The sequence below is a fragment of the Bubalus kerabau genome, chromosome 8 (genome assembly GCF_029407905.1).
Source record: "Bubalus kerabau isolate K-KA32 ecotype Philippines breed swamp buffalo chromosome 8, PCC_UOA_SB_1v2, whole genome shotgun sequence".
Taxonomy (NCBI): Eukaryota; Metazoa; Chordata; class Mammalia; order Artiodactyla; family Bovidae; genus Bubalus; species Bubalus kerabau.
The window spans coordinates 78,222,977-78,242,031 of NC_073631.1; the positions used below are offsets into that span (position 1 = coordinate 78,222,977).

At 48.7% G+C, this 19,055-nt stretch overlaps 1 protein-coding gene across 6 annotated transcripts in view; it reads left to right on the plus strand.

Annotated features, from left to right (window-relative positions):
* TNS3 (tensin 3) overlaps positions 1–15,459 on the plus strand; it is a 223,066-nt gene extending 207,607 nt beyond the window's left edge. For all 6 annotated transcript variants that reach the window (XM_055590657.1, XM_055590659.1, XM_055590655.1 and 3 more), the window contains 8 exons: positions 166–297; positions 3,362–3,457; positions 4,167–4,244; positions 4,988–5,065; positions 8,805–8,973; positions 11,068–11,136; positions 11,237–11,263; positions 12,636–15,459. In XM_055590657.1, coding sequence (XP_055446632.1) covers positions 166–297; positions 3,362–3,457; positions 4,167–4,244; positions 4,988–5,065; positions 8,805–8,973; positions 11,068–11,136; positions 11,237–11,263; positions 12,636–12,780 — 794 coding nt within the window. In that variant the 3' untranslated portion in view covers positions 12,781–15,459. The remainder of the gene's footprint in view (positions 1–165; positions 298–3,361; positions 3,458–4,166; positions 4,245–4,987; positions 5,066–8,804; positions 8,974–11,067; positions 11,137–11,236; positions 11,264–12,635) is intronic.
* Positions 15,460–19,055: the final 3,596 nt, after the last annotated feature.

Genomic DNA, 19,055 nt, shown 5'->3' on the forward strand with positions numbered 1-19,055 from the left:
GTACCTTTGTGATCTGAACGGACGGGCCACCCTGTAAAATAAAATAGTCAGGCCCCCACGGAACTTCTGGTCATTGCAGTTTCCCTTACCCTTGTCACGGCCGTAAGTGGAGTCAGGCCGTGGCGTCCCCCACAGACACTCATGTCTGTCTGTTCCCCTCTGCAGCCATCGCCATGCTGAAGGACAAGGAGCCCGGGTCATTCATCGTCAGGGACAGCCACTCCTTCCGAGGCGCCTACGGCCTGGCCATGAAGGTGGCCACACCCCCGCCCTCTGTCCTGCAGATGAACAAGAAAGGTGGGTCCAGCTCTGCTCAGCGGGGCCTCGCCTGTCAGTTCCCTCTGTTCCCATGAGGTGGTGGGTGACTTGTAACAGCACTCATAGGTTTTCCTCTTAGTATTTATTTTTTTCAGGTGTATTTTAGTAAGTACTGTCCTAGCTCAAGAAGGAAGGTTAATTATTTATAAATTTCCTTTTTCTTTTTTTAGCTTGTTTTGATGGGTGATCCATCCTATTGTTCAGATAACAGAACAATAAAGCAAGGCCTCTGATCAGGAGTCTTTGTTTCCATTTTCAGCCCTGTCTGCCTCAGTCCCCTCTTGCTTCCTGTGGGTAAACATCTGTAATAAATTCCTGTGTCTTCTATCTGTTCGGTGCACACAGATAGGCATTTTTCCTTTTCTCTTACATAGAAGGTGGCATACAGTATACACAGTTCTTGTTCCTACACCCTGTAGAGTATTTTGATGGACTGAAGATGAGGCCAGTGCAAGCCTGAAGTCTTGAGACTCTCCCTTCTCGGGGAAAAGGACAAAGACTTCCTCCGTCTCTCGTCCAGCATTGCAGTGGTGGCAGGTTCTAGCTGAATAAGGTGTAGTGCAGGCAGGGCGTCTTCTGACCTTTTTAATGTTTTCAGTCGTGAACATAACCAGGTACAAAAGCGTTTGTGATGCCTACATGCATAGGTGAACATTATTATGAAGCAGACGTGCATGTATCCAACCACAGGTGATAGCCTTGTGGGGAAGCCCCCACGTGCCCTTTTCTGTGTTTCATAATCCATCACCACCATGGCTTTTTGGTTTTCGAGGATACTGGATTTAACTAGTGAAGGTCCTTCCAGTGACCCCGTGTCCTTCTGACATACTCCCATTAGCCCATGAGTGCTCCAGCTTTCTGAAAGCAAGCGTGTTTTAGGCTTACCTTGTACTTCCCCTGCTCCGGCCATTTCTCTAAAGATCCTTGGTTCTTTAATATTGGGGAATAGTATCTAGAAACCAAAATCTAATCTCTAGTTTGGTGTCAGAATATAACTCCTTTCTAGGACCTGAGCTAGGGAATGTGAAAAGTGAAAGTGTTAGTCACTCAGTTGTGTCTGACTCTGCAACCCTGTGGACTGCAGCCCACCAGGCTCCTCTGTCCATGGAATTCTCCAAGCAAGAATACTGGAGTGGGTTGCCATTTCCTCCTCCAGGGGATCTTCCCAACCCAGCATAGAACTCATGTTTCTTACACGTTTCCTACATTAGCAGGCAGGTTCTTCATCTAACTAACACCACCTGGGAAGCCCATCTAAAAAAATTCCTGAGCTCATGCTGATAACCACCCATTCAAATATAATATCAACAGGTCTTTTCTCACTGCTCCCTCAGGGACAAGCTCAGTTCCCAACAAAGCAATACACTTTCTCCCTTCCTCTGTCCCCTAATATATGGCTTCTGGTTTATTCTTTTTTTTTTTTGATCTCATCCTGCCCTCTGTGCCTTTTTTTTTTTTTTTTTTTTTTACCAACTATGCCACAAATTCTAAGGAAAGGGAAAAGATTCTTTTCCCCTAAATGGAGATTGTGGGCTGGAATGTCAGCAGGTCACATGACTCTTGCTGGGGCACCTGGACTCACCTGGGTGAGGGAAGGGTGGACCAGAATGAGCACAGATTCTGCCCCCCTTGGTGTTCAGCTGGAGCTTTCAAACCTAGGCCAAAACTTTTTTTTTCCTGCATGTGTTATCTTTTTGGAAATACAGATGGTAGTGTATAATTCTTAATCTCCAGGTGTGCATCCTGCCTCTAAGGTCAATATTGACTCAGTCTTCAGGCGAAGGCAACAAAATAGAGGATTTTAGAATAGCAGATTTCTGGACATGCAGCGTTACTGGCATCCTCTTGGTGAAATTTTATCTGGCTGCCAAGTCTTCAACCAGCCCTTGGATCTGGCATTTGGATTTCACAGTGTAAGGACAGATCTGAGAGGAGAGTTGACTAAACCAGGAAAAAGCCCAGCAAGTCACCAGCCACCCCTGGTACCCCGGAGACAGAACAGCGACAGACGTGTGGCGGGGGCTGTTCTCCAAACCCCTACACAGCTGGTTTCCCACTGAGTCACTTCTCACCACCGGCATCCAGACCACACTCTGGGTCTCCCTTCAGTTTAGAAGCCATGGATTATTTTCCTCCCACAGCTGAATGGCAAAATGTTCCTTTCCCTGTTTTTATTCAGTACTGCCTTTTATGGAATCTGATCATTTCCTTTCCTACCAGCTATACTGCCCCTGCAAAATGCTGACACTGATGTTGATATTTGTCACTGCTGTTTATAGTAAGCATTATTAGGGAACCTGCTGTGGGCCAGGTGTGGGGCCCAAACCTAATGTTAGAAGTTACAGCAGACACATTCCCATGGAAACCTGTTGCTCTGGAGACACATTCTCAGGGAGGGTGCTGAAGGAGGTGGGACAGAGACACAGCACAGCATGAAGGTCTGCGGGATTCATTAGCACAGCAGTGACTTCTTTTTCTTCTGTTTGTTATTAGTACTTTTCCACCACCAGACAGTGCCATTCTGTGATTTTTCAGGATGCACTTTCTTTTTGGGCTTGTGGGCTGGCACGAACACAGTGTAGTAGCAATATGATTAGAGGGCTTGCTTTCAGAAGGGGCTTGGTACCTGACTCCTGGCTAAATCTTACTCAGAAGACTGTCACCCTTCCAGCTCTTTCCAGTGATTCATTCTTGGCCATCATGCTGTGTCTGGGTCCTTCTAAGCTCTCGTCTTAGGAGGTGAAGGAACTGGAGGTCCATGTTCTCAGTTCTTAGCTGCTTATTCCCATAACTGGGAATTCTGCAGAATGTTTAAGGCTCTTTCCCAAGGATTCCTCCACCTCTAGCCGTGGTCACTGGAGTGAGTTCTAGCTGCCCATCCAGGCAGTGCTCAGCCACTGTCCTGTAATCCAGCTGCTATTACTGGAGTGGTTGTTGGCAGCCTACCTGTTGCAGGGGCCAGATTCTCCTTCATGCTCTCTCATCCTCCCATGCTCTCATTTTTAAAAATGCTCTTCTCTTTCTTTTAAATCTCTCCCCTCAGCTGGAGATTTGGCCAATGAACTTGTTCGGCATTTTTTGATTGAGTGTACCCCAAAAGGAGTGCGGTTGAAAGGGTGCTCCAATGAACCATATTTCGGTAAGTGGCTGAGCGCCTGACATGGTGTCTGAACCCATGAGCATGAGCTCCCTCTGCTTGGTCCATCAGTCTGCTGGGGCTTCACTCAGAGCATCTACTTTTCATCCCCATTTTTAGATCCCTCAATTATCATTTCTAAAATAAACTGGATATGAAATTGTTCTTAAAAGCATTCTTAAAACTAGGCAAATAAGATGCACCGTGCTAGGATTGGAAATGCAGATTCCGTTAGGTATGGTCTATGCAGGCGAGCAGAGAAGTATGGACAAGGTTGGGAGTCCACCAGGCACAAGGAAAGCACAGATTCCCTGTGAGAAGAGATAATTTTTGACCCTGCAGGCATGTCCAAAAGATGGCATGCACTCACAGGCAGCTTGAGCAAACCAAAGCATCGCCTTACAGAGACAATTTGGTGGTGCCAGTGGGGGCGGTCTCAGAATCAGCAGACTGTGTGACTTGTTCTTTATAAATTGGCAATGGCACGTCTTTGGTGAGAATCATCTGTAGTTCCTATTACCTGCCCCTTCGCTGTCTGCTGGACTTGCTGCTTCACTGAAGCTTTGCACAAATTCCCAGTTATTGAGTATGTAGGTTGCTAAAAATATAAGGTGTCATGCTTTACAACAGCCTCCTTTCAGTAGATGAATTGGCTGAGCAATGCAGTATTTAGGGCTGTGCTCACTCCTGTTTGCTGTTCATCCATTCACAGGGAGCCTGACGGCTTTGGTGTGTCAGCATTCCATTACGCCCTTGGCTTTGCCCTGCAAACTGCTCATTCCGGATAGAGGTACGCTGCTGGGGCCCCAGGGCTGCTCTGGCTCTCTGTGTGGGGTCATTCACAAGGTGTTGGAATCTATAGAGATTCAGCGATAAAAATCAGACCAAAACTTCCTTTCCATCACATGTCTGTGGGTAAACCCTGAATAGGTCAGGTCAGGTAAGAGGTGGCCCACTGCCCCCACAGCCTCCGCTCATATCTTTATATCATGGCTTTGTGAAAAGCTTCTGTGGAGCAAAGATTCTATAGCTCAGAAGTATAAAATGCTTGGACTCAGAGACCTACAAGGTCATTTACATTTCATTTTTATAATTCTACAAAATCAGAAAAATGTTGATATTGTTGACTTTAGGTGCTAGATGAACTATTCTCTTTACCTTTGTGTTTGCTTCAAACTACCATGGGAAAAGAATTTTTAAAAATAGTACCCACAGCATATGATCAGACATATCCCTGCTTTCCTAAGCCATCTCAAGTTCACATAATTGCATTATGTTCCAGAAAGATGATTAATTTAAAATATAAGCAGATAAATATAAGCAGATGTGACTTACGTTTCAAAATGTAGTTGTTCATATAAATTAATTCATAGATGAGAAGGGTAATTTTCTGGCCTGTGCCAGCGCAGATTTTGCTTGAAGTGTGATGATGGCTTCTCTGGGTGCAGCTGTTGTTGCCCGGAGGAAGGCCCAGCTCTGCAGAGCCTGCCTGTCACCCTCTGGGATGCATTTTCTTGTTCCTTCTTCCTACAGATCCATTGGAGGAAATAGCCGAAAATCCTCAGCAAACAGCGGCCAACTCTGCGGCCGAGCTGCTGAAGCAAGGGGCAGGTCAGTCCTCGATGTGTTTTCCTCTCCTACTGGCTCCTGGGCAGAGGTGGGATTCCTTTCTTGCCTGCAGGCTGGGTTCCTTTCCTTGCTGTGTCAGAGGAGGCTTCCTTCTATATAAGCCACCACAGGGCTGGGCTGGGGATGGCGGGGCAAGTGTCCTGGCGGCAGGGCCAGGACTCCACAGGCTGAACAAGACCAAATTCAGTGGTATAAATGTCACAACCTGTGTTTCATTTGAGGACATGGTCAGATAGACTGTGGGTAATGTGCCCCTCCAGCAGATATATAGTAAAGTGATCAATGAGTCCACAGTTTGACCCAGGGTGACACTGACCCCTAGACAGTGAGCTACTGGGGGCACTCTTTTCTTATTAATATATTTTATTTTTCAGCACAGTTTTGGGTTCATAGAGGGTGCTGCAGAGGTTTCTCTTATACCCCCTGTCCCCACACACATGCACAGCCTCTCAATTAACAACATCCTCCATCAGGTGGGACATTTGTTAGAGCTGATGAACCTACGTTGACCCATCTCAGTCACCCGGAGTCCATAGTTTACATAACTGTTCACTCCTGGTGTACATTCCATGCGTGCGTGCTAAGTTGCTTCATTCATGTCCTACTCCTTGAGACCCCATGGACTCTAGCCCGCCAGGCTCCTCTGTCAATGGAGATTTCCCAGGCAAGAATACTGGAGTGGGTTGTCATGCCCTCCTCCAGGGGATCTTTCGGACTCAGGGATCGAACTTGAGTCTCTTATGTCTGCATTGGCAGGTGGGTTCTTTCCCAGTAGCGCCACCTGGGAAGCCCATGGATTTGGACAAATGTTTAATGACACGTATCCACCATTGTAGTATCACACAGAATAGTTTCACTGCCCGAAACATCCTCTGTGCTCCACCTGCTCATCCCTCCTCCCAGATCCTGGAAAACCAATCCTTTGATTGTCTCTGTGGTTTCACTTTTCCAGAGTGTCATATGATTAGAATCATACAGTAGTGGAGCCTTTTCAGATTGGATTCTTTCACTTAGTATTATGCATTTAAGATTCCTCCATGTCCTTTTAGGGCCTGAGAGCTGTTTCCTTTTAGTGTTGAATAATATTCTATTGTCTGGATATACCACACTTTATCCATTCACCCACTGAAGGACATCTTGAATGCTTACATATTTTGGTAATTGTGAATAAAACTGCTATAAACATCCACATGCAGGTTTTCATGTGGACGTAACTGTCAACTCCTTTGGATAAGTATCAAGGAGCACAGTTGCTGGATCATATGGTAAGAGTGTGTTCATTTTGTGAGAAACCACCTAACTGTCTTCCCAAGTGGCTGCACCATTTTGCATTCCCACAGCAATGCATGAGACTCCCTCCTGCTCCACACCCTCCCAGCAGTTGGTGTTGTCAGTGTCCTGGAGTTTGGTCATTCAAAATAGGTGCTTAGTGGTATCTCATTGTCATTTAAATTTGCATCTTCCCAATGACGTATGACGTGGAGCATCTTTCATGTGCTTGTCTGCCATCTTCATATCTTCTTTGGTAAGGTGTCTGTTAAGGTTGTTTGTTCATTTTTCAATAGGGTTATTTGTTTTCTTATTGCTAAATTTTACGAGTTCTTTGTATATTTTGGTTCTTTGTGAGATTTGTCTTTTGCAAATACTTTCTCCTAGGAGGCAGCTTGTCTTCTCATCCTCTTCACAGTGTCTCTCAAAGCATAAGTTTTTTTATTTTAATGAAGCCCAGTTTATCAGTACTTCTTTTCATGGATCATGTCTTTTGTTATCTAGAAAGTTATCACCAAGGTCATCTCAGTTTTCTCCTGTCTTATAAGAGTTTTATAGTTTACATTTTACATTTGCATCTGTTCTATTTTGAGTTAATTTTTGTGGTGGATTTAAGGTCTGTGTCTAGATTGATTGTTTTTGCATGTGGATGTCCAGTTGTTCCAGCACCATTTGTGGGAAGAGACTGTCTTTGCTACATTGTATCTCCTCTGTTCCTTTGTCAAAGATCAACTGACTGCATTAATGTGGGTCTATTTCTGGACTCTCTATTCATTCCTCTATTCATCTATTTGTCTTATTATTTCACCAATACCACACTGTCTTGATTACTGACATTTTATAGTAAGTCAAGTATTAATATTATCAGTCCTCTCATTTGATTCTTCTCCTTCAGTATTGTGTCGACTTCCCTGGGTCTTTTATTCTCCATATAAACTTTAGAGTAGGTTTGTTCATACCCACAGAGTAAGTTGCTACAATTTAGATGGGGATTTCATTGCCTCGACAGATCACTTTTGGGAAGAACTGACATCTTAATTATATATTGAGTTTTCCCATTCATGAATGTGGAATATTTAGTTTAGTTTTTTGATTTTATTAGTGGGAGTTTTATACTTTTCCTCATATAGATCTTGTACATACAATATTTTATTAGACTTATACCTATTTCATTTTGGGGGTGCTAATATAAATTGGGATTGTGTTTTTAGTTCCAAATTCCTCTTGTTCTTAGGGAAGTGACTAACTTGTATATTCACCTTATGTCCTGCAGCCTTGCTGTAATTGCTTATTAGTTTCAGGCCAGGCCATTTTTGCAGCATGAGACGCAGTCCTAGCGACCCCAGCTTAAGAGAGCTGTGGACAAGCCGCAGGGTTCTTGTGGGTGTGCCCTGCGTCTTGACACCAGGGACACTATACTTTATTTCTGTTCTTCTTAACCCACCTGCATGGTCATGTGGCAGCGCACCTGCCAACAGGTGTGACTGCTGCTCAGTCTCAGAAGTTGGGGTGGAGGCGGAGCCAGTTTGTGGCCAGGCCTCCAGGGAGACTCTCCCAAAGGAAGACAGCCTGGGTGGGAACACAGCCCGGTTAATCGATCCAGTCACAGGAAAGCACTTTCGCTTCTGTTTAGTGAATATCTAGAGGCCTTTAGAGATGGAATGAAGATACCCCTACTCACTCTCAGAGCTGCATCTGGCAGACTGGGGAATGAGAGTGGCTCTGTTCCTGGGGGGAACACATCCTTGGGGAGTGGCCAGGAGAGGTCATGGCTCCTACACAACTGAACTTGAGGCAGAGTCTGAATGTCCCGTGGTCACAACAACCCATTGACTTATGCAGGGAGCTAGGCTCAAAAGGCCTTCAGGCTGTTTACAAAGCCGCATTCACAATCAGCTATTTGCCTCTCCAAGGGGTGATGGCAATGGACAAGCCCCCAGCCCCCTGCAGTGTGGGGATGGGACAGGCTGTCCCAGCTCTTTGCCTGGGACAGAACTGTATTCTGAGTCACTGCAAGTCATTCGTTCTCAGCAGCTCTTTCTGGATGCCTGTGCTTTTAGAACTCCTTGCAGGGTGGATAGTCAGGGTCCAGACTGCACGCTCCCCTCTTGGGATGTTTCCTTAACTGCAGGTGTGGTTGGGCTCTCGTCCCACCTAGGCCCACACTGAGACTGAGGAGGTGCCTCCAGTCCCCCCATCCCCCCAGGGATGCCAGGTATAAATAACTCAGCAGAGGTGGAAACACATCCTGACCAGTGGGCGAAGTCTCCTTGACTCCAGTGCTGGGTGTGTGTGTGTCTCTGAGTCACTCGCTCTCCACACCTTTGGAATTAGAAATAAAGGGCGCTTGCCTCAGATACACCTGGCCATGAATTTATGCACGTCATTCGTAAGCCCCAGGGCCCTTGAGTCTGGCAGACGCATTAACGCCACTTCCCCCTGTGTCTTCCAGCCTGCAATGTGTGGTACCTGAACTCCGTGGAGATGGAGTCCCTCACGGGCCACCAAGCCATCCAGAAGGCCCTGAGCATGACCCTAGTCCAGGAGCCACCTCCCTTGTCCACAGTTGTGCACTTCAAGGTGTCGGCCCAGGGCATCACCCTGACAGACAACCAGAGGAAGTGAGTGTGCCCAGTGGCCGGGCTGCCGGGGTGGGCGGGCAAGGCTTCTGGCCTCACCTGGGGTTAGACCTCCTACCAGCTCTGCTCAAGCCCCTGGACGTGTGGTGGTCACCAGGCAGAGCTTTGCGGTTCAGGAACGAATCGATGATCCGGTCCGTCTGTGCTTTGTCCTGATGTTCGTTCGGTATGTCCCCAGAGACATATATAAACTATTAACATTTGGCCCACATGCTGTTTTTTTAAAGAATCAGTAAAAATTTTAAAAAGATACATAGATCTTTGAGTATCTCTTAGATACACACACAGTGTGTGTGTAATCTGCAATTGCAAAAATCTTCTAAGTCATTTCTGTAAAAATACTCCGTGACTATGGTAGACTCTACTCATCTTTGCTTTAGTGTCATTACTTCTAACAGTTATGACAGAAGTTATAACTATTATCCTGTTTCAGGTAAGAGTATGACCTTGTTAGATATTATTTCAGTATTAAGTTAATGTTAATTATATAATATATATAATATAAAAGAATAATTTATGTCAATAATTATTAACTATTATTTAGATACTGTATAGTACTATATCTTAGTTAGCAACATTTGAACATCTAGGCAGTAGATGCTTTTTCAGTTTCCAGGGACTTCCTGCCAAGCTGTCGCTGAGTGGGTTCCAAGGGAGTGGAGGTTCAGGGAGAGGGGGCACTTGTGGAGCTCCAGCCGGAGCACAGAGCAGGGTTAGGTGCCTGGACAGAACAATGGCAGAGCCTTTGACCTCAGGATGAAAGGCATTTAAAAGGCAGTTTTTTATTTGCAGTGGAAACAGCCTGCTGTAGTTAATGAAGGAGCCTGATCAGCTGCCCTAAAAAGCAGAGTGGTGGCAGGAGCTTCGAGGGGTAGGCAGCCACCAGTCCCCATGCCAGCTGGAAGGGCAGCGCCCACACCAGTGCCTGAGGAGCTCTTCCCAGCGTGGCCCCTGCTCCAGAGCTAGTCCTGGGCTTGGGAGGGGCTCTGAACCACTGCTCTCAGGATAAAATAGGCGGGGAGTGTGGGGTGGGGTGTGGGTTCTACCGCTCAAATTGGGTCCTCGCTCCCCTCTTGACCCAAGTGATCCGCGCAGCAGGCCCCGCATGCCTTGCACTCAGTTCCCTCACTTTTCAAGCTGCACCGAGGTAACTGCTCAGAATGTTTGTGACTTAAATGAAATAGACACAAGCTGCGAGCCTGGCTCGGTCGAAGCGTGGACACAGGGTCAGGCGGGACAGCACGGCTCCTTCCTTTGCAGCCTCTATTTTCTTCTGCTACCGGTGTGCTCTTTGTGTACCTCTGGTTTCCCCGTGTGCTTACAAAACCCTGGGGATGGGCTGCGCCCACAGCACTCAGGAGCTTTCTTTTTGCCAGACGGAACATGCCTGTACAGCTGATGCTGGATAAAGGGGACTGTTTCCTCAGCATCCCCCATGGAAAGGTGCCTGGCTCTGCCCATCCCTTTCCCTTATGCTGGCCTCTGGGGACACCACCTCCCTCAGGAGGAGGGGGCACTTGTCCAGCTGGCGTGGGGCACACAGGGCTGGCCATGAAGCAAAGGACGAGTGACAGGGGCTGGGACCCCTACAGAGGGGTCCTCTGATGGTTCTCCCAGCGACTGTACTGGCCTGGCGTTAGCAGCACCTCCCAGTGAATTTAATGTGCACAGTTTACAGAAGGCCGTTAGATCCCTTATGGAGGTGACTGGGCTCCCCTCGCAGGAGAATGGTGGGCTATACTGAAGCCCTTTTCACAGGCAATCATCTAAAGCTGTAGATAGTGGGTGGCTTCCTGGGATGAAGGCAGGAAGGCCAGGACTCACTCAGTTTGATGCAGTTTCTCCATTTTGCTGTTCACGGTGCTTGCCTTCACCCCAAGACTTGCTCCTTCCCAAGCGCCCAGCTTCATATGTCTGCTGATCTCTAACAAATGTACGCTCTACTCTTCTCTCCAGATGACCGGTAAAAGCATGAAATAGACTTCTGCCCGCGTAAGCCTCCTCATGGGGCTCCTAGGGCAGCACTGTCACTGAAAGACCCCAGTGACGGGCTTGTGCTCCCCTGTGTCCCTGCAGGCTCTTCTTCCGGAGACACTACCCCGTGAGCAGCGTGATCTTCTGTGCGCTGGACCCACAGGACAGAAAGTAAGATGCCCGTATCCCTACTAAGCGATGCATGTGCTTCCTTGGCTTTTTAAGTTAATAAAGAAATTAACGTGACTCTTCTCTTGTTCTGATTTGCAAGGTGGGTCACAGACGGCCCTTGCTCGAGGTACGTTGCCAGCCGGCCTGTGTCCTCTCTCAGTTGACACTCACTCCACTTCAGATCTCCAAAGAGGAAGATGAGAAATAATGCTTATGGGTTTGGGTTTGGCTTTAAACAAAAATGCAAGTGTTCTTTTTATGCAGAAAGGGCCTGCCGAGGGTTAACTTTTCTGTCTGCTTTTCTCTGAATGAGCAACACTTCCATTTGACCCATAACATAGGGTATAAATAGCATGAAGCAGATTGCATGGCGTTTCCGGCGGTTGAGGAGGGGGTTGGTGTGTTAGGAGGGAGGGCCACGTGGGTGCAGTAGGCGTCAGTGCTTCCCAGACCAGAGGGAGCCCCCAGCCCTGCTGCCTGTGTAACCTCCCCCAGAGCTGTCTACACCCCCACAGGTGGCCATCTCCATGTCACCTAAATTTGATGACCGCAAATGTCTCACTGCAGGAGCCCTCTCCTGGGATTCCAATTTTGAGTTTATAGCTTTATCTTGGCATCTAATAAGTGCTAGGAGGCCTCCCCAGCCCCCAAGAAGGGGCATTACCCCAGGCCACCTCAGCTCTGGCTCTTAGGACCAAATGCGCTCCCCATACGTGGGCTTTGCTGCCCCGGAGGGTCACTTGAGTGCCATTGGCCTGTCCCTCCCATGGGGTGGAAACCACTCAGCTCAGATAAAACCATCCTTCATTTCTCTGAGGAGAAGAAGGACCTTAAATAAGGGATAATCCAGGGATTTGGATTTGGTTAATGGTAGTTATTGTGTTGTTTGGGGCTCACGAAAGCTTATTCAGAAAAAATAGATTGTGCTGTTCTTTTAAACAGTGTCCTCTCCTGCACACATGTGGCCTGGGCAGGGAGCCCCTGGTGTGTTTTTAGCACCCCCCCATCCTCCAGCCCCAGTGGCTGGGAGTGTGGGCATCTAGGCAGAGCACCCCAACCCCAGGAACCGAGGCTGGGGTGCTGGCATCCGCAGGTGTGTGCCTGTCTGTGCCCATCTGCTCTGATGGTGTGAGGAGGGAACAGGCAGCTCCTGTGGTGGAGCAAGGGTCCTCCCCAGAGACTCGGGACTGGTGCCCAGGAGCTGACGGGTCTGGAGGGTTCCAGCCAGGCTAGACCCAAGTCTTCAGTTCAGGTCTCAGTCTCATGGCCGGCCCTCCCCAGCCCTGCTCCTCGGGTTCCTCCCCTGCGAAGTCTGGGCACGGCATCTTCCCTGCCGGCATGGAGGGGATGTACAGGCAGGTGTCTGGCAGGGGATATCACCCCAAGATTTTGGAGAGGTGGTGGTTAGAGGCGACGATGGTGAGGGAAGAAGCAGAGGCGTGCACCCTGTGGGAAGGATGGGCCTCGGCTGGCACGCTAACCCACCTTTCCTGTTGCAGAGTCTTTGGATTTGTGGCCCGGAAGCAGGGCAGTGCCACGGACAACGTGTGCCACCTGTTTGCAGAACATGACCCCGAGCAGCCGGCCAGCGCCATTGTCAACTTCGTGTCAAAGGTCATGATCGGCTCCCCTAAGAAGATCTGAGCCCTCACAGCCCAGAGACTCCAGAGGGGCTGACGTGACCCTGGTAGTCCAGCACCAGGAGGGAAAGGGGCTCCTCCGACTTTTCAAACATGAGAACAAACAACCTTGCCGCCTGTGGCCTCAATTGAGGGGCACAGCTCATGGATGCATTTCTGGGCAGAGGAAGTTGGACATCAGGTGCGCCCATCCAGTCCCCGCTCGGGAAAGAACCATTCAAGGAGACATGGGGACCCCTGTTCCTCGCACTCTGGTGTTTATGGGAAGGAGGGGAGCCCAGTTTGCTCCCCGTGGCCCTGAGTGCCTCGTCACTGCCATGTCAGAGCGCTCCTGGCCAGTGGACATGCCAGGACCTCTGTCCTCCCACAATGGAGATATTGATTAACCTGAGAAGGGGATGCATGTTGGTTGAAGGTTCGTGCAGGTCAGGCCCTCCTGGAGCACTATGGCATCGTGGGTAAGGGGACGATGTGATGGGCGGCGAGGACAAGAAAGGTCACATTGGTCACAGTGAGGCCAGAGCCCAAGCGTGGGGACAGCTCCCCACCTCCGCTCACATACCAGGTCTGAATGGCGCACTGGGCCATGAGAGGGAAAAGTGAAAAGATAGGAGAAAAGCCCCATTTCCATATAATTTATATTTTACTTTTGCCAAGTTATTTATGATAACAGTTTGCCTTTGTTATGCTGTACTGGTGTCTACATGCTGCCGTCTGCCAAGGTCAGGGTTCTAAGAGGAGCGTCTACCCCCAGTCAGATGTACCAGGAGTGCAGTATGGACTCTTTTGGCCATGCTCTCAGCTGTCATTGCCCAAGGGTGGCTGCCAAAACTGGCTTTGCCTCAAGCAGCCTTCCAAATGCTTGACCATCCATATTTGGTTTCCACAAGCAGCCTTCCGAACACTTGACCATCCACGTGTGGTTTCCTGGCTGCAGATACAGCCTTTCTGGGGAGGAAGGCCTTGAGAGGTGGGACACGATTAGTTTGAGACTCAGGCTTGCTCTGTATCACTTAGGGCCTGGGAAAGCTCACCACCCCAGAACTGTTGACCTGCGGGAGTGCTCATCTGTCTCCACCTGCCTGTTGTCTCCCACTGGGATCCATGTGTTCTGGAACCTGAGCAAGGGGAGGTGTTCTACACTGGTTCCCAGCTCTTCTGCATCATCTTAGGCACCAAATCAGGCATGCTGTTTATACTCATGTGCATGTTGCTAAGTGGAGGTCTGTCCACCTGAATCTGGCAGTGGTCTGGGGTTTGGGAGAAACCAGTGGTCTTGCAGGCTCCCCAGAGCAAGAGACAGAGCTGGGCAACATCGTCATAAAGCCCCCGTCTCCCTCCCATCACCCCAGATGTTCACGCCGCGGCTCTCCATCCCCGAAGAACTGTCCATCTCCTCCGCTTCCCAAATCAAGCACCAGCTCTTCAAACACCAGGAATCACTGCGGCAGTCATCACACTAGTGTTTGAAAATGTGCTCTGTGGATTCTTTGTTTCTAAAGTGGGGCAGAGACAGCGACAGCAGAGGTGGGATCCACCGAATCCAGTGGGCACTGTTTGTGTGCATGAGTGTGTGTGTGTGTGCGTGTGTGTGTGTGTGTGTGTGTGTGTGAAAGCAGGTGGGTGAGTCCACTGTTTAGCTTCTATTGATGCACCAACACAAGTGCCTCATTTCTGTGCCAAATGTTTGCCTTGGTCCTTGCGGACCCTCTTCTCTGACATGTGGTGGCATGGCCGAGGAGAATGTGCCGGTGTCTCCCAGAGGCCTGATGCCTTGGTCGCTGGGGTGGGGACATCTTGCATTTCAGTTTTTCATTCACAGCAGAACTCAGCGAAGAGGAGCAGAGGTTTGTGCTGGCTCCCAAAGGGGCCTCCTCCTGAGATGCTGGTCCACAAGTTTGACCCATAGACTGCAGGCGAGGTCCCTTATCCTTCTGACAGAGGAAGAAAGGGCTCACGAGGGGTTCTGGACTTAGTAGCATCAACTGCCCCAGTCACAGAGGGACCTTCTCCCACCCGTGGCTGTCCTTGTCCAGATCATGCAAGCCCTGACATTTGGTTTTTAAACTGACTGGCAGCTGAGCCTTTTTCTCTCAGTGGTCAAGGAAGTTTCCTCCCAGCAACCGGCTCCCTCTGGAGTAAGGAATGAAAGGAATTGAGTTTCCTGGTTTCTGAGGAGCTGGTACAACAGTGTGTTACATATGCATAAAATGGAACAAGACAAGTCCGTGAACTTTGTGCTCAGACCTTGGGCAGCCCCACCACCAACACTGGCTCTGGGCAGGCAGGGAAGGAACATCCCCAGGCATCTGGGGTGCCCATGGACACAGGGGTACTGTGCTGGATTGTGCACGAGGACTGAACCCCACTAGCATCATAGCCTCATAGCCAGAGCCTGTTAACCTGCTCATTAACCTATGCTGTATTCCTCCAGTGTTAACCTGTAAACGTGTTAAGTCACACCGCATTTAAGGGTCTCTGTGTGTATTCTCGGCATCAGAGACCTAATTGTGTCTCCTTCTCTGCCTTACCTAGTAGTGGATATTTTTACTTTTCTTATATTGTAAAGAATATATCCAGTATGTAAATGAATGTTCTATAAATCCTTTGTATAGTCATTTTCTCTGCTCTTTAAATATCACCTCTATTCAGAGTATAATAAAAGTATAAACTTGATAAGCCTCAGTGAGGCAAGCATTTGTGGTGTTAGATGGAAGTGCCCCATAGGGTGTGTGGAAGTGTGGATGGGGGTGTGGGCATGTCTGAATATGCCTCTGTGTGTGTTTATCTGGGAGTTTGAAGGGGATTGTGTATGAATGAGTAGATTCACTTACAAACTTACTGTATATTTTTCCTTCAGGAATATAGTTTGATTTCTGCCCAGAGACTTGAAAATTGTATTCAGAGATTTTAAGAATTTAATAATGACATGTGGTATTGATCATAGGTACTGCTACATTTTTGATGTTGATACAAAGCCCCTAATCCAGTACCTGTAGGAGGAAGCTCCTAGTGTAGGTCAGCCTCTAATGGGACTTCCCAGGTGTTTAATCAGAGTGGGTGCTGAACCTGAATATAGAAAGTCCAGTCGTGTCTGACTCTTTGTGACCCCATTGACTGTAGCCTGCCAGGATCCTCTGTCCATGGAATTCTCCAGGCCAGAATACTGGAGTGGGTAGCTGTTCCCTTCTCCAACGGATCTTCCCAACCCCGGATCAAACCCAGGTCTCCCACGTTGCAGGCGGATTCTTTACTATATGACCCACCAGAGAAGCCCCAAAATTCCAGTGGGTTCACTTATTTTTTTTTCAATAGATGCTGGTGACAGTCCCAGCACAGCTCTGCAGGTTCTCATGGGCTTGTGGGGCTCACCCCCCAGCTAGGTGGAGCCCCACTGTGCTGGCTTTCTGCCGTCTAGGGTTGGTTTCTTTCCTCAGCTGGAGTGGAAGAAGCCATGGGGATTAAGCCACTTGGATGGTGGCCTCAGTTCCACTGGCTATGCCAGAGCCTGCAATGAGAAAGGAAGATGAGGCTGGGTATGACCAGTGCATGTGAGATTTGGGTCCTGGCTGTGATGCACATTGGGGCCAAGGCATGACCAGGCTCAGGACTAAGGCGACCATCCATGTGGCTAAACCCCCAGAGCTGCCTCTGCTCCAGGTCAGAAAAGAAACAGAACCTGGGCCCATTTTGATTATGGACTGATACGGAGCTGCCCCTTCCCCAAACCTCAAAGTTTCCTCACAGGTGGGTATACCTGTGCAGTCCTCTGCTTTCTGCTCTGCTGACATGCCCAGGGGGCTGTGCTGTGAAGGAGGACCTGTAGTGCCCCATGGTTGGTGCTGAGAGTGGAAGGGAGAGCAGGTGGGGGTGGGTTGAATCTTATCCAACAGAAGGTTCTCACTAGGCCCTGGACCCTTGACCAGTGTCACAGCAGGGAGAAAAAGCGGAGGGGCTCTGGTTCTACCCATCTTATAGGTGCACTTTCAAGGACACAGTCTGGATTTGTCACCACAGCCCTAGACTACAGAGAGAACTGTCAGAGACCCAATACCCACAGGCCTCGCTGGACAGCCTTTGCCTTATGGGGAGCTTCACCACTCCCTGTTCATCACTCAGCCTCCTATCAGTGACTGCCCCTTTGCCCCACCCACTTGGGTCCTGGGCCTATAAGTGACAGACCCTCCTTGCCCTGCCCACTTGGGTCCTGGACCTATCATTGACAGACCCCCTTTCCCTGTCCATTAGGGTCCTGGACCTATCAGTGACAGACCCCCCTTGCCCTGCTCACTAGGGTCCTGGACCTATCAGTGACAGACCCTCCTTGCCCCGCCCACTTGGGTCCTGGACCTATCAGTGACAGACCCCCTTGCCCCACCAACTTGGGTCCTGGACCTATCAGTGACTGTCCCCATCTCGCCCTGCCCACTCATATCCTGGATCTCTTAGTTATGGCCCCTCACCAGTCTTTTGGGGGCCATCAGTTCTGACCCTTCATGGTCCTGGCTTTTTTGTCTCCTAGAGGTTTGTGTGGTCTCCAAGGTGGTGGGATGAACTGCCCCCCACCGTGGCCCAGAGGTCACGTTTCACAGAGCAGGGGCACTGGAGCCCAGCTCAAGACTGAATTAGTTTCCAGATGGACCTGGGGGTACAGCAAAGGGACATTGCACGACCTGGGAATGGGCTCTGTCTGGACACATTTGAGCTGCAGCGTTGAATTTGTAATAAGAAAAATGGTCCGAGAACAAATGACATTAAAGTTCTTGAGGAATCAGACCACAGCCCAATTACAGCCCAAGCCTGGGCTGGGACAACAGTAGGGGTGTGGTGGGCTCCTCAAAAGCCTGTCACCTGTGAGGGTCCCAGCAAAAGGGATTCTGCCACAACTGACCTGGTTCCCAAAGCCTTTTGTCCCTGGGGATCTGAGACTTCCTTCCCCATCCCAGAGACACTAGGGTGGTGGGGGCACAGGCAGGGGTCCTGCCCCCTCCTGGAAGCACTTTGTGTCTCCCACAGGCAAGTGATCCCCCACTGTAAATGCCAGGCCAGGGAAGGCTCTCTGAGCCTTGGTCCTGCCAGCTTCTCCCTTACTGAGACCCCCTCAGGCAACCCTACGGGGGCCAGTGACAGCCTCAGGGCACTATTCACCAAAAGCCTGAATAGTCGAAAGGAGTGCAGCCCACGGTGGTCTGGGCTGCCCCGTGGTGCTGCCCCCGCGCGGGTCCACTCCTGCTGACACATGAGACTTAATCCAGATCCAGGGTCTCCTAACATAACAGCCAAAATATCCATGATACAATAGAAAATTACCTTTTGAACCAGGAACCAAGAAATTTACAGCCTGAATGAGAAAACACAATTGACTAAGGCCAGCATCTAGATGAATCAGGTTTTGGGATTACAGTATCTGGCCAGGATTTAAAGCACTGCAACAATGCTTCAACAAGCAAGTCAAAATTCTATTCAAACAAATGGAGAAACAGAAACAGAGCCATAGCAAAGAACTCGAAGTCATGAAAAAATTCAAACAGATTACATTACACAAATGTATAAAGCAAATTAAAAATCCACTGGAAGCTCAGAAGCAGAGTGGAGATGATGGAGGAGTGAATTTGGGAACTTGATTGAGCAATGATGAGTTCAATCTGATTGGCAGAGACTTGAATACATGAGGGGACCTAAGGGGCAACTGTTTGTTATCGCTGAGTCTAAGATGGTGAGGGGAAGAATGGGGCTAAGGAGAATTTGAAACAATGAGCCAAACTCTTGAAATCCAGCAAAAGACACGAACGTGTAGATTCAAGAAGCTGCGTGAACCCCAAACAGGAGTCCAAAACAGCAACAACAAAACTCCATGCAAGACTTTTCATCAAGAACTTTATGACAACTAAAGACAAAGGAAAATTCTTGAAAGCAGCCAGACAGAAGTGATGTCAGATTATGTATATTGAATGACAATGGTGGATTTCTCATTTTAAACCACAGAGGCCAGAAGGAAGTGACACATTTTTCAAGGCTGAAAGGAAAGAAATACCAGCTGTGAATTCTATGTTCAGGGAAACTACCTTCAGGAATAAAGGGAAAACAGACTTTCTCAGGTGAAGGAACTAAAAGAATTAGTATTTAGTAGGGCTCTTCTTAACAATTTGGCTAGAGGAAGTTCTTTGAACAGAAGTACAAATGATGAAAGGAACTTGGAGCATCAGGAAAGAAAACAGAACAATGGAAAGAATGACAGACCCTGCTTTTCCTTACAAATATTATAAATAAAAAATGATT